The sequence below is a fragment of the Eurypyga helias genome, unplaced genomic scaffold, assembly GCF_000690775.1.
Source record: "Eurypyga helias isolate BGI_N326 unplaced genomic scaffold, ASM69077v1 scaffold2445, whole genome shotgun sequence".
Classification (NCBI taxonomy): Eukaryota; Metazoa; Chordata; class Aves; order Eurypygiformes; family Eurypygidae; genus Eurypyga; species Eurypyga helias.
Genome location: NW_010250577.1, coordinates 694 through 16,134, shown reverse-complemented (window position 1 = coordinate 16,134; position 15,441 = coordinate 694). Strand labels below are relative to the sequence as shown.

Here is a 15,441-nt window from a genome sequence, read left to right as displayed (position 1 = left end):
GAACGGGCAGGCAGGACTCCGGGAGTGACCCCGAACGGGTTTCACTTGGTAGGAATCGTTATGAAGTCCCAGATCTCACCTGGGGGCTTCTGCCACCCCACCTGACCCCAATGGGAAGAGCTCTCTCCTGGGGTGCAGTGGCAGTATTTGTGTCCTACTGGGAGTTCCTATGGATTTACTTCTCCTCCCCTTCACTCCTGGGAGAAGAGGTGAGCAGCTTTAACGTCCAAGTGGTTCCCAAGTGGGAAAAAGGCAGGTGAGGGGATCCCCTGGCCACTGCCCCGGCTTCGAAGAAGTGGGGCAGCGCCTGGTGCTACCTACCCCGAAATGACTCCCTGTGGTTGAACAAGCTCCAGGGTGCCACAAGAAACAATTATCTTTAGTATTACCCAATCAATAATTTAAAGGAAGAAGTCTATGCCCTTGTTTTTATGGGTAAGTCAAATACATTTACAATATGTATTGCTTAATAAACCATTACGTGCTAACCTAGGGTTGCACAGCAAACTTCCTGGGGTAGTCACGACCTTTAGCATGCACAGGAACTTCCCAAACTGGAGCCAAACTGAGCTGTGAATTTAACACACCTCCACAGAAACATGCTGTCTGGAGACGAGCGGAGTTGTAACGATGTTTTGCTCGGTCAGAGCAATTTTGTGGCAGCAGAAACCTTGTTATATCTTTCTGGGTTATTGTACTAATTTTTTCCACTAAATGTATGGAAAATGCAAGAGAGAAGTCATGTTAAAATTCTGTTACTTACTAAATGAATGAAATATTTGCTGAAACTGACTCTTAAGCACTGACTTTAATTGTTGGTTTTCAATAAAAATGGAAGCAATGGATATCTAGCCAACTTTATACTTTTATCAATAAAATAGTCATTGGAAACCGCATTTTTGTGCCTTAATAAAACCCATCTTGCCTCTGAGTGAGCCATGAATGACTTTAATTAATCAAAGTTTGTGTGTATTCTTGGTTTTGTCATAAACTCTTTAATTTTGTTGAGGATTTTTTTTTTCTCATACACATACGTGTTATTATGCAGTATTTAAATGTCTTATTGTAAATACTGAAGATAACGACAACGGGTTTCATCACAGTGAGAACAACTGTTCACTGTGCAGCTATCCAGATGTAGACATGAAGCAAGATCTATCTTCTTTTTTTATTATTATTTAGGAAAGCCACCTGTGGCATTTTTAATTCCTGTCATCATTGCTCAGCTTCCCTGTTCTGCTTTACTCTTCTCTGCCTGCCCAACAGGGTCCAAACATGAGCTCCATTCAATACAGCAGCTACAGACAGGTTTATGACCTGTCCTGGCATGCAGCCATGCAAAAATTACTGAACTAGATTTGAGAGTGGAGCTCTGACCCTGGGAACTCCACCTGCCCCAGATGCTGGTCATTTAGTGTAGGCCTGCAGGAGTAGCATGTAAAGGAATTTACTTCAACTGGGACAAAAAATGGTGCCTTTGGATTGCAGTTCAATGTGATTATATTGCTGTACTTGCTGTGAAGAGATTAATCCTACATACGTTGCCTTAAAAGTACCCAGATATAGCCACCTTAACTCCTACTTTACTACAATGAATGAAAGACAATCAAGGCTAGATATATCAAACCTATTTTAACTGAAGTGCATTTTCTACCATTCTTATCAGTGATGATACCATATATGGATGATCTTATTTTAAGTAAAATTAATCTCAGTTGAATCATTTTATGTGTAAACATTTTAGAATCATTATTCTGTGCAACCAACCCAGATTTCCTATGTTATTTTAGTTTGAAATCAAATTCTGCTGAACAGAAAGCCTGACTGACTGTTCGGAGATACTGACATTCCTTTATCCCAGTGGTATTACTGAAGTTCTAGCTTTTTCCAGAGAGTTTTCTGGTGGGCCAATCCCTCTGTTCCTTGCAGGTTCCAGGTTGGGAGGAGAAGCAACATCTCAACCCACCCCAACCTGGGTGGCACAAGGATAGTCTCACTGCAGGTTCAGCTCAGAGCACAGAGACAACTGCTGGGCATGGCCAGACACAGCGCTTGTCGTGCCCACGGACGTTTCAGCAGGGCTAAACCCTGCTCAGATTCATCATGCAGAAACTAGGGTCTGGACCTGGAAGATGCTGGTAAAAGGCTTTGACATAGTCTCGTAGCACGTTGTGTGGTGCCTGACAGTGCTCATGTCCTCCAATTCCAGCCTCAGTCGAAGTTAAACCACGATATCTGCATACGGGAATCTAACACACCAGCACACAAACTACTTCTTCCTTCTCCACCAAGCACCCATTTAACGCTAAAGTAAAAATACAGTACCACCTACTGGTGCAGACACTGTTTGCACTGATGGTTTCCCAGTCGCTAAGCCTGGTTGGGGCAGTCTGTGGTTCAGGACACCGCATTCCCTCTAACACCACACACACACGAGAGTATTAAATACGCCAGAAGCCCTGGAGCCTTCTCAGCTACAGCACTTCCAACATGACATTCATTGCTGAAATCTCATCAGCACTGGCCAAGCCAGAACAGTGTTTGTAGAAAATAAGCCTGCCAAAACTGTGGTCTCGGTCCAAACACCCAGCTGTGTACACAGCTACAGCACGGTAAGCTGAAAGGCAACGTTGGGCCATTCAAACCCGCCTATTGATAAATGAACGCGTCTGTATAATGCATCTAGTGTTTTGGTTATGGGTGTCTGAAACTGGAGGTAGCTTTAATAGGATTGAGAAGAATTACAGATGATGACAAAGCAAGATACAAAAATAGATTAAAGTTGGCCTACTAAAACAATAATCCATTAGCGCGGTCATTCTCCCATCAGTCAAGGTTACTTCACTGGAATACGGAACGACAGGAAAAATATCCGTGAAAAAATACTGACGCTAAACTAATGTAATTGTCAGTGAAGTCAATGACAACTATGTAACTGGCTTTTAAAGAAGGGCTGAATTGAGACAACCGTGTTGAGCTCACCCAGAACGTGTCCTGCAAACCTCTTTGCAGGTAAGTGAGGTCCTGGCCACTGTCAAACAAGGAACTGGTCTGGCCCAGTAGCACTCACCTTGCTCTGTTTGAGAACTTCTTTGAAAAACTTCACGGTAAAACAGATCAGAAAAAATGAGTCAGAGTTGCTTTACAGGACTGCTTATTTTAAAAGAAAACGGACTGCTCTCCACCAGAGTAAAAAGGTGTATCTCCTTTGTAGTCCATACCGGCTTGAGAGACACAACACAGACTTGCCTGGCTTGGCTGGTCATCTAAAACTTTTGGACAAAGGTGTGCACCAAATGCAGGAGCTCACAGTGAGTCTGATGTTCGTGTGGCACACAACAAAGCGTAAGTCCGAGATAGTGCCACCACATATTTACGGAATCACTGCTCAGCATTGAACACTGAGATCTTTCAGAGTGCAAATCAGGCATAAACCCATGAGAACGACAGAGGTAAAACTGATCCTGATTCAATACTAGCCGGATCCAGTGGCCTTCTGAGATTCATATCTATGATTTTAGGGCAGGAGTTGTATTTCAGCCCTTCACAAACAACAGCGAAGCATATGCCAGAACTCAGAAGGTTATTCCATTCTTCGTCCATTTGTTATGTTGAATACCTTACTACGGATTTGTGTGTCTGGCTTCCACTGGGCATAACGTTATGCATTTCCTTGGTGTCCATTACTGTTTTATTTAAAACATTTTTCATTCTTTACATTTCAAATGTGTATTCTCTGTCCTAGAAAAAGGACTGACTGTCTTCAGAGTTGGAAAGTGGTAGCAGCAGATCTGCCTAATTTCTTTTGCTGGTCAGGAGGCTGACCTGTGATGCTGAGCACCATTTTGGGGTTGTGATTAAATCTACGACGTGTCAATCCACCCAGAAATGACCACTCAGTCACCTGGGCTGCAAGATTTAAGTTGGTTCATATGAATGCTGCTGCTGTTGGTTAAGGAAACAAAGGTGACTTACTCCTGGGATCCCAGGGGCTGGACTACTTCCCTGGATTTTGCTTGTTATGAAGCCAAGTTAAAAAGTAATTCAGTAACTTTAGCTATGTCTCAGTTGTGAAAAGATATAATTTAAAATTTGAACATTCACTCTTCTTGCGGTTTAAAAGATTTTCTGCACTGGATTTCATGCTCAACAATGACTTTTTTTTTTTTTTTTTCACCCAAAATGGGCCATGTAACGCATGCCAGGTTAAAAAATCAATCACTCAAGCTCCTGAGAACTTAATTTTCCTCATTCTTGTTGTACCCAGCAGTGAAACAAGAAAGCTGTGGTATGAAATACCTCAACACCTTCTCTTTCAAGTACACTAGGATGCTCTTGAGGCTTGTGGCCTACTACAGGTGAACCCTTGCACATTTCTAATGGAGGAGGACTGCAGCTACTTTGCAAACCATTTCACAAAGTCATAATCCATACCAAACCTGAAGATTAGTTTAGTCTTCAAACTTCACCATCGTGGCATTTTCCACTAATATATATTCACAACCCATGTATTTTTTATGCATCATAATAGGAATATAAAAGCTATGTTAGGTTAAGAACTTTCAGTAGTTGAAAATAGTATTTCCTATTATTCAGCAATATGATAAACAGATTAAAATACATAGGAAATTTCAATTTATGTTTTTTTATCTACTGTAGTAAAGACCTGTTACTACAGTAAAAAAGGATGTACAATATTAAGAAAGTGGGCCAGCAGACAATACTGAATATAAAGTCATTTACAATGGTTTGATTGTTTTGAGAGAGTACGCTCCAGTATTTGTCGGTTGTTGTGCGTGTTGATAAGGCTAGTAAGCTTCTCCTCAGGTGAGGGATAATAGTGACTGCCACTGTCACTTTCATCTCTCTCTAAATCTCAAAATCCATCACTAGGTCAAGGAAATCCTCCTCTAATATCCATGCCCTTCCTTGGGAATAATTCAGAGAACTGCACATGGGACTGGCTGGTTGAGAAATCGATCACTAAGGGATTTATATATGAAATGTTGATTATTTTTAGCTTTCCATGGCGACTCTGCTTATGTAGTAAGGAAACGTGGATGATTTAAAGGACTGAAATCGCTATTGAAAGCAGCAGATTACATTGCCAAGGTAAGCATGCACACTGATGAAACTGCTTACTGCAGAACTGCTAGGGACTTGTTGCGTGTTAGGAAAAGAGATTTTGCTATAACACCCTTCAGATTTTCATGTTAATCAAGATTTTCAAGATTTTTTTGCTGGGTTTTTAAAGAAAAAAATGTAGATCTTTGATGCCAAATTCTGTTCTGGGATATCCTTGCTTGAAGCATTTTTGCTCTGAAATTAATGACTAGAGAAGTGAATATTGTGTGAAATAGGTAAAATAAAAGAGCAGAAGAGATGGAAGCTTAAATTCCATTTACTACAATAAAGTGAATAATACGTCATTGATAATACTGCCTTTGTTTTCTTGCATACCTAAAGATTTTGATATAGAGTAATTGATACAAGAAGGTTTTAGGTCATAATGTTTGAAAACTCAGTTGTTTCTCATAGTAGTCAAATTTAAAAACCAAAGCTAGCAAAAGCATTCAGGATGATACACTAAAAGCAATATTGTAAAAATCTAAAAGACCTCTAAAGTAAGCATTTATCTGTATTACCTTTCAAATTTACAACCTAAATATGGTAATGTGAAAATGAGCACTGGATTTTTAAAATAAAAGCAGTGTAACAAATTGTGACAATGTATCAGTTTAAGAAAAAAATATGTGTGACTACAGAATAAGAAGTGATCCAATTTAGTACAAACCATCTGAAATACTGTGTGAAAAACCTCTATAACGCAATTAAAAATTCATTAGGGAGGGTTTTGGACCCACTGAGTTTAATGGGACATTTTCTATGCTCCCCACTGTTGGGGCTATGCCACACAGACGCTGTAACCAGCGTCCCTGGACCAGGAGCAGCTCCTCTGCTTGTTCAACTTGCACTGCAGACATGCTGCGTTAGCATTTCTGTGTCTTAGACCCAAGAATTTCAAAACTTTCCACAATTTGCTTTGAGACTAATGGAATTGGAGGATATTCTTGTACTACATATCCTGCCTGACTGATAAGGGAAACAACTTGGTGCAGCATTCACCCGAGCCTGACATTCAGATTTAGTATTTTGAGACTATAGGGTAGTAAATACTTCCAGTTTCCATGTGCAGATGATTTTGAGGGATACTTAATGCCCTCTTAATGCTTCCAGTGCCTTAGTGAGATGAAATCTTCAGTGCTATCCCAAATGGCAGCTTCTCTTTCCCAGCAAGTCCTACGCATGGCTGCCATGACTCCCTTGGCAGAACACAAAGCACCCCATGATAGATACCAATGGAGCCAGAGGAATCTGTTTGCAAAAATGCAGAGAAAATCTTCTATCTAAATAACAGGAGAATGACCAGGACATAAATTTCTGCCCAAACTCCAGGCTAAGAATTCTGGGTGCAGATTTTTCTATCTACGTGTCCTATTTTACCACACTTCTCATGGTCTTTAACTTGTTGCACTTCTGCAAATCAGAATGGTGGGATAACACAAAGTTGAAGATGGATTTTGCTCTTGAAACAGAAGAGGACTCAAAAGAGCAAAGATAAACCTGAAACATTGGCTCCTATGTAGAAATGCTGGAAGTCCTAATGTGAACTGACTGGTTTAGAACCCATTTTGCTGGATTTCCCTCGAGAGGAATATAAGGGTACTGGGAGAGGACTTTTTACAAGAGCCTGTAGTGACAGGACAAGGGGTAACGGGTTTAAATTGAAAGTGGGGAGGTTTAGATTGGATATCAGGAAGAAATTCTTCACAGAGAGGGTCGTGAAGCACTGGAACAGGTTGCCCAGAGAAGCTGTGGATGCCCCATCCCTGGAATTGTTCAAGGCCAGGCTGGATGAGGCTTGGAGCAACCTGGTCTAGTGGAAGGTGTCCCTGCCCATGGCAGGGGGGGTGGGACTAGATGATCTTTAAGGTCCCTTCCAACCAAAGCATTCTATGATTCTATGATTCTATGAATACATCTGCCTTTCTCTGATGCCGAGTGACTGGAAGTGGCTGGACACAGCTTTATTTTGCACCATTATTTGTGAGCGGTGTGGACTCCAGTGTGGCTCTGTGGAGGATATAGGTTAAATCAGGATGGAATACTGTGTGCCAGCATTAGCAGAGCTTTCAGAGCACCTGTAAGCAGACATAAAGCTGCTTAATTCAGCCTGGGGTACTTTCAGTCTCCACACTTTCAAACACAATTTATCCTTGGAGTAAGCCAGCGGAAACGCCATTGCAGTTTTTAGGTTCCTGGTGAATCTAACCTGATGTTTGCTATGTCTTAGAAACTCAGAATTTTTTTATGTGACATCTTGGACCTGATCCTTGCTCTTAAGCGTTTAAAGACTGACCAGCAATGATGGACTACATTAAGTACTATTCATGAAAGAACACACTTTAATCTTCAATCTTTATCTTTCTGTTCTGCAAAATGTTGTATTTTGCTATGTTATTTTTTGCACTGTGTGTCATTCACATCTGATGACTGCTGGAAACATGGGTTTCCTCTCCTATTTCCTATATAGGAGGTCTTATTCCTGTATAGGAATATTTTTAGTTTCAGTGACTAATAAGACAAGTCAGGTATGTGTGGCAGTAATGTGGCAGCTCTATCATCCTGCTTCTTTTTTGCAGTGTACTTGACTAAGGAATGGAAGTACTTTCTTTAAGACTGAATCGTTCTATGGCATTTGACCTCATTTGTCAGTGGTACTGATCAGCTATCCATGTGTCAGTTTGTGGCTGATGGACATCTCTATACTCTGATTTCACGTGTTCAGGGGTATTTTTGCTGCAGCGAATAGCATCTGTGTTATAATCCTATCTAAAAGAGCCTGTCAAGGGCAGATCACACTTTTAGACACAATTTATGCCCAAAGAGCCAGCAATCTCATTGATGATAAGTTAAAATAAACAAAATTGTAAGAATAGTGATGAAAAGGGAGAGCATAAGTTATGTACTCTGCAACATTTACAATTTTTTTGATATATATTTGAACAAAAGAGACATGAACAACCACTAACCTTTCCATTTAGGTATTTATGTCTGGTTTGCTATGTGAGTAAGGAGACTCTGCACCATTAGTGTTTAAATTTCTAGTTACAGAACCTACTCTTTGCTCTCAGCAGAGTATATATAACTCTCAGATGTCAGACATACTGAGATTTCTTTGGACATCCAACTGACAGATGCTTCCTAGTCTGGTTTTCAGGATGTCAGCTGTGCCTGAATCTATTTACCCATCCTGATACAATAAATTATGAGCCTTCAAAACCAAATGAAACAGTAGTAGACATTTCAAAAACACTGTTGTCTAAGTATTTTTGAAGTATGTGATTGGGCTCAGGAGGAAGACCTAAATTAATGCTTCCTCTAAAAGAAAGATGTGTTGAACATTCTCTTTAGCAGCAATGGCCTGGTCATTCAGCACACAATTGCACCCACCCATAGTGCCCTTTCTTGTCTGGACAACATGTCAGGGAGACAGAAAATTGGAAATACTGTTGTTCTTTTTGGGGGAAGGGAGAATATAAAGGATTCATCTTTAGGAAAAAAAAAACTCTTGCTTATCACTTCTGCTAGTTGTGAAATGACTTGGTTATTTTTTAAACCAGCTTTCCTCAATTACCCAAGGTAAGACAATCCTGACCATGAAGGTAGGAGTGATTGAGACCCATCACTCCCACACAATTGTTCCCAGCGTGGTAGTGCAAGACACCAGTGAGGACCCTGGACTGGTGTCCAAAGGGGAAAACAGGTATGTCAAATTTGCCATTCCGTGTCTGTTTGGTTTGTTGGGTGGTTTTTCGGTCGGGTTTGGTTTTTTATTTTGTTTTGGTTTTTTATTATATAATTTGCATGGGATTAACTAAGCATAGATACTTGCGATCATCTAATTTTCTTCACTTTCTACTAATTAAATTTTGAAGATATTTGAAGATCGAGATATATTGCTTATTACAAATATTTAGTAGACTGAAATCTGTGCTCTTTCAATTTCTTTAGATAACAGCCCATGATTAAAATGGTGAGAAACTCTCTGTGACAATTTAGACTAAATGTTTTTTTGTATTTCAGCAGATATCACGTAACTGTGTTGTTTTGCTGTTCCCTAGGCAACAGTATCTACCCGGTGTGTTTGCACGCTACAATATTAACAACAATAGTAATAAAGATGAGTAAGTATCTTTGCTGTTTCATAAAATGAGAGTACTGCAATATTTGTTGGATAATATTGGCTGGTTTCGCCTGTACATCAGGGATTCACGCAGGTGTAGTTTACCACTGTGCTTTGATCTTTCCCACAGCAGGACATGAATCTCAAGGTTGTTTGATAGAGTACCCCAGAGTCTATGACAGGTTTGTGTTATCTAAACACAGATGTTCTACTTGTCGGACACATAAGACTAAACAATGACTAGTATATCTATTTTTCTACACCCCAGCTGCAAGTCACTTGAGCGTGTTTACAATCCTCCTCCCCGGTCTTCTGTCATTTCCGCACAATGATCATTCTCAACAGCAAAGTTATTGGTGTTATACCTATTAATTTAAAAGAAAAGTAGTTCTATGTGAATACAATAAGCAAACCAGCTTTTGAAGGCCAAACACCTAAGTATAATGTTACCCTTACTGAATTCAGATGGTTATAATTAATAAATGTGGAAGCAATGGCTATGTACATCCCATGATGTGTATCATATTTTTCTTTTCCTTAGAGAGGAGAAGAAAAAGAAAAAAGAAAAGAAAAGGTAAGATAAAGAGTAATAATAGTACTGTTTTTAAGATGTTTAATTTCTTTCCAAATATGTTTTAACTTAGTCTGCAACAACTGAAAATGTAAATCTATTTCTTAGCAAGTCAGAAAAAAAGAAGGATGGAGAAACACAAAAGAACAAGGAAAAAAAGGAGAAAAACAAAAATAAAGATAAGTCCAAGAAGAAAGAAAATAAGGAAGAGTAAGTATTTTTCATTTAGGTCCTGCTATGTTAGTCTAAGAGAATTGTTTTTGATGTAAAACTGAATCCATTCATGGACATTGTGTAAACAAGATGCCTACCTTCTAGTGAATGAGTGTACAGACTGTTGTTCTCCCTACAGTAGAGTTGTTCTGATACAACTTCATATGTGGACAACAGAAAAATGGAATGGAATGGATCTGAAAAAATTCATCAAGAACAATCCCCCCTGGATTCTGATTATCTAATATTTTGTGGATAACACCCTACAGCAAAAGATGTGCCAGCGTAAAGCAATCTTCCACACATAAGGGCACCTACAAGAAAGTAAACTCTGCTATGGTCTAAACATACCTTTAGCTTGGTAAATTCATAATTTTCTGGCCAAGGAAGCGAAATATACTGCAGTAGAAACTTGTGTTGTAGGATTTCACATCCTTTGATTTCTTTATGTAAGCCCTGCCAATGTTTCATCTGTCTCAGAGCTAGATGTTTCCCAGGGAGAAAGGCATGATTTGTCCCTCTTATTTCAACATTAGTAGTCACATACTCATTTTATCTTTTGAAACAGGATCAAATCAATTATCAGACAAGACAGTTAATTGAGTAGGAAATGAATTAATTAAAAAAGATTGAAATTACATGTGCCACTATAAAATGAAGTGGGATCGCCAAGCTGATTTTTCTCAGTAAAATTTAGATTCTTAAGTTTGTGTCCCAAGTCACACCTAACAAACAGCTTCATGTTCTCCATGGAACTGGAGTTAAGGAAGCTTACTTTAATAAAGGTTTTACAGTGACAACTTCTGGAATGCTTCATTCCTCAGAAATTGTTATGTGTATTTTAAGTCTCTCACTAAATCCCCTTTTTCCTGGACTATCACTTAGGAAGAAGAAAGAGATTTTCATTATTGACCCAGCAGGAAATATGTATTACAACTGGTTGTTTTGCATCACAATGCCTGTCATGTACAACTGGACCATGATTATTGCTAGGTGATGTATTCCTTTAATCACTATATACAACTTCGGGCAAAACATGGTATTCCTAAATAGAAAAAAAAAACCCAAACCAAACCCATTTTATTCATCACTGATTTCATGCAAGTATTAATTTTCATTTCATGGTAACTTACTTTTGTCTTTTCTTATTCAGAGCCTGTTTTGATGAGCTTCAGCATGACTACTTAGCCATATGGTTTATTATTGATTATGTTTCTGATGCCATCTACATTGCTGACATGTTTGTACGGACAAGAACAGGTAAGTATACTTCGTGATTAATTATTGTTCTTCATATACTGATGTCAGGTGGTTTAAAATATTCAGAATGCTACTCTCATTACCCAGTAGTGATAATGAGGTGCAATATTGAAAAAGACGTTGAGTGACATCTTCAAAAGACTGCAGTCTGTGACCTGTAAATGTGGGAGAAACTCTCACGTATTACTCAAAGAATACACAAAGCCTGAGGTAAGCTAGGCATGGGGTAAGGTCGATACAAGCTGCTCTGCCGGCTGCCAGCTGACTCAGCGAGACACAATAAACATGCAATGAGGCCAAATCGGGCTTCAGAAAAATTAGCACCTAAATCTGGATTTTGTATTTAAGGAGATAGAAGTCTTTGCTTGATTTTCAAGACCATTGACCAAACAAGACATCCAATTAATGTCAGCTGCAACAGTTTCTTTTAAAAGGGCTATTGAGTAGATACACTCAATATGGAACTGAAATTCCTGTGTTCAAATTCTTTCCCTCATTAACCAACCTTCCTATAGCCTGTGGAGTTTCCAGGGGCGTTGTGGTTTTTTCAGATGTTCACCATACTGAAAAAGTGGAGGGGAAGAGTCAGAGCCAAAAATATTTAATTTTCAAAGCATTATAGTTGGGCTCAAGTTGCACCATATAGCATCAAGCTGAATCTTTGGAAATAAGAAATTGCTCATTAAAACTTAAGAGAAGTTATGTACCATCTGCAACTTGTACCCAAAATATTTTCCAGAGTAGATTTGGATTGGCATTAAACAAAGCACAGTTGAAGTCGTTAGCATTTTTTATTATTTACAATTTGATTTTAGGTTACTTGGAGCAAGGTCTTCTGGTGAAAGAAGAACAAAAGCTTCGAGAGAAATATAAGTCATCTTTTCAATTCAAATTAGATTTTCTGTCAATGATACCAACTGATCTCTTATACTTTAAGTTAGGACTGAATTACCCAGAATTAAGAATAAACAGACTACTCAGAGTATCTCGGATGTTTGAATTCTTCCAGCGAACAGAAACAAGGACAAACTACCCAAATATCTTCAGGATCTCTAACCTTGTCATGTACATTGTGATTATTATTCACTGGAACGCCTGTGTGTACTACTCGATCTCAAAAGCCATTGGATTTGGGGCTGACACGTGGGTCTACCCCAACATCTCCGATCCTGAATTTGCCCGTCTGACTAGAAAGTATGTCTACAGTCTCTACTGGTCAACGCTGACCCTGACTACCATCGGTGAAACACCCCCTCCTGTAAGAGATTCTGAGTATTTTTTTGTGGTCGTTGACTTCTTGGTTGGAGTATTGATTTTTGCTACCATTGTTGGTAATGTGGGCTCTATGATCTCCAACATGAATGCTGCCAGGGCAGAGTTTCAAGCCAGGATTGATGCTATCAAGCAGTATATGCACTTTCGGAATGTGAGTAAAGACATGGAAAAAAGAGTTATAAAGTGGTTTGACTACCTGTGGACAAACAAAAAGGCTGTGGATGAAAGGGAAGTCTTGAAGTATCTGCCAGATAAACTAAGAGCAGAGATTGCAATCAATGTTCACCTGGAAACACTAAAAAAAGTTCGGATTTTTGCAGACTGTGAAGCTGGTCTGTTGGTTGAACTGGTTTTGAAACTCCAGCCGCAAGTATACAGTCCTGGAGATTATATTTGCAGGAAAGGAGATATCGGACGAGAGATGTACATTATCAAAGAAGGCAAGCTGGCAGTAGTCGCTGATGATGGAGTTACCCAATTTGTGGTCCTAAGTGACGGCAGCTATTTTGGAGAAATCAGCATTCTTAATATCAAAGGTAGCAAAGCTGGCAATCGAAGAACAGCCAATATTAGAAGTATTGGATACTCGGATTTGTTTTGTCTGTCTAAGGATGATCTCATGGAGGCGTTAACAGAGTATCCAGATGCAAAGGCTATGCTGGAAGAAAAAGGCAAGCAAATCCTCATGAAAGATGGGTTGCTGGACATTGAGGTTGCAAATTTAGGAAGCGATCCTAAAGATCTGGAAGAGAAGGTCACCTACATGGAAGGAGCGATGGACAGACTACAAACCAAGTTTGCCAGGCTGTTGGCTGAGTATGAAGCTGCCCAACAGAAACTGAAGAAAAGACTTACACAGATCGAGAAAATATTGAAGCCAGTTATAGAGCAAGAATTTGCAGACTTAGGAGAAGGAGATCCATCCACAGATAAACCTGCAGTGTCAAAAGAGGAATAAAACACTGGGGGTTGCCAATAAGACTTAGGGTGAAATCCTGCATGGGGCTGAACACATTAATTTCTAATCTTTGTAGGACCTGACTATTAATTATGAAAAATTATTTCTTCAGGTAATATCACTGATTTCCTACAAGCAGCACATATTTGGCAGGTTTCAGAAAGAAAAAGAAGAATGGAGAATGAGGATGGAGGAGAACACCTTGCTCTTTGCACAAACAGGTGGTATTAGCTGCTTATGTGTTATGTACTCTTTATGTAACACTGCTTACAGCAAATGCAGTCCATCTATCTCCAGTCAATCCACATACAGTCACGTACTGCCAAATATTGAATGATTTGCTGACTATTTTAAAATAATTTCTTTGTGTCTACTTATGGAAAGAAGAAAAGTTTTGGTAACAATTATATTATTTGAAGTCAATATAGGCACGAGCCATGATATTAAATTTGTGTATAAACAAACACATTTTAATATCTAATGATTAACATAAGATTAATTAAGTATGGGGCATTATATAAAGAATTAGGTGTATCTACAATGCAGATGCGAGTACAGAAGGCTGTAAGATTTGGAAAATCTTATTGCTTCATTGGTTCCACCTTGGCTGATTTCTTGAAATGTAAGTGGGCAGTTTTAAACGGTTCTTTTTTTGGGATATTACATGCAAAGTCTGGAGTAGAGAGGGGAGAAAATACAGCTTTTGACAGGGGAGAAAATACAACTTTTTGCAAGCATCAATATGGATGGCTCAAAATCTAGCTGTTCTTTCCACAATAATAACAAACAGGTAATACTGAAGACAGTTCTGCTCCATGTAATCATACAGCTGCTGAACATGGACTATCAAGTTTTTAAGATCCATGCTTAAAAATTTGTATATCCCTAATGTAGCAGTTGTGGATGCTGGCAGAGCGCAAGGGACAGACATGACAGAAAGAGGCCAAACTCTCCCCACAGCATCTTCTGTAGCTGCTTTTGGGGACAGAATACAATGACTACATAGGTTATTTTTTAATTTATAGGGTATTTTTTTCTTTCTTACTAAGATAATAAAAGCTACTGTTTCATATGTCAGATATGTTTTCAACTGCTTTAAGAAGCACTAACTCATTGGACCTTTTTCCCTAATGTGTGTCTTTTTCCACTGGAAAATAATGGTTTTATTAGGTGTGGTCTTAGCTGGGTATTTTCAGCTCCATATTTGCAACAGACTTTGATCATAGACACTTAACGTTGGAAACGATTGGTATCAGGAAATGAAGCAAGGGACTGCAAGAAGAGAATGGATAATACTGTGTTCAGGACAATTTGATTACCCTGGGCAACTGGACTGCCAGTCTTAAAAAATACATATGTAAATATTATTGTCACTTGATAATATTTCTATACATTCATTCCTCTCCTTAATAAGAGGGAGATACCATGAATTGGATCTTTTGTAAAGTGCATTCATTTCTGGTTGCTTTATTTTTTGTAATCTTGTCGGGTTTGCAGAATGCCAGAGATCTATAAATAACTCCTGATTTCACTGCAAGAATTAAGTATAATGAAGAAATTAGTGCATAGGATATATATGGAACAACAAGGGACACATCTGAGCTGTTCATTCACTGCTCATCCAGTGCTTTGAAAGACAACTGGCATGACGTGCTAAGAGTATGTCATCATTTCATTAAAGACTATCCGTGCACACAGGAACAGGCATTATTCTGGCATTTAACTCAATTGTGAGTGTTGGACTTGGCAATCAGTATCCTTACCATTCAGGTCTTGAATGTAATTTGCAATCTGTATGGCAGCAGCATCCTACAGGGCTGTGCCATGTTTCACTAGGCGCTTAGGAAGCACTTTCCTCCCTTCTTGAAGAATTCAAGACTCTCTATTAGTGAAATGTGTGATACAAGTTTTAATTAA

General features: G+C 39.0%; 1 protein-coding gene across 1 annotated transcript; it reads left to right on the top strand.

The window, feature by feature from the left end:
* Nucleotides 1-8,720: 8,720 nt before the first annotated feature.
* Nucleotides 8,721-13,524, top strand: CNGA1 (cyclic nucleotide gated channel alpha 1). The gene is given in 7 exon segments (XM_010151700.1): nucleotides 8,721-8,832; nucleotides 9,182-9,252; nucleotides 9,796-9,821; nucleotides 9,927-10,028; nucleotides 10,917-11,024; nucleotides 11,185-11,291; nucleotides 12,107-13,524. Coding segments are annotated over 7 exon segments (1,944 nt in total).
* Nucleotides 13,525-15,441: the final 1,917 nt, after the last annotated feature.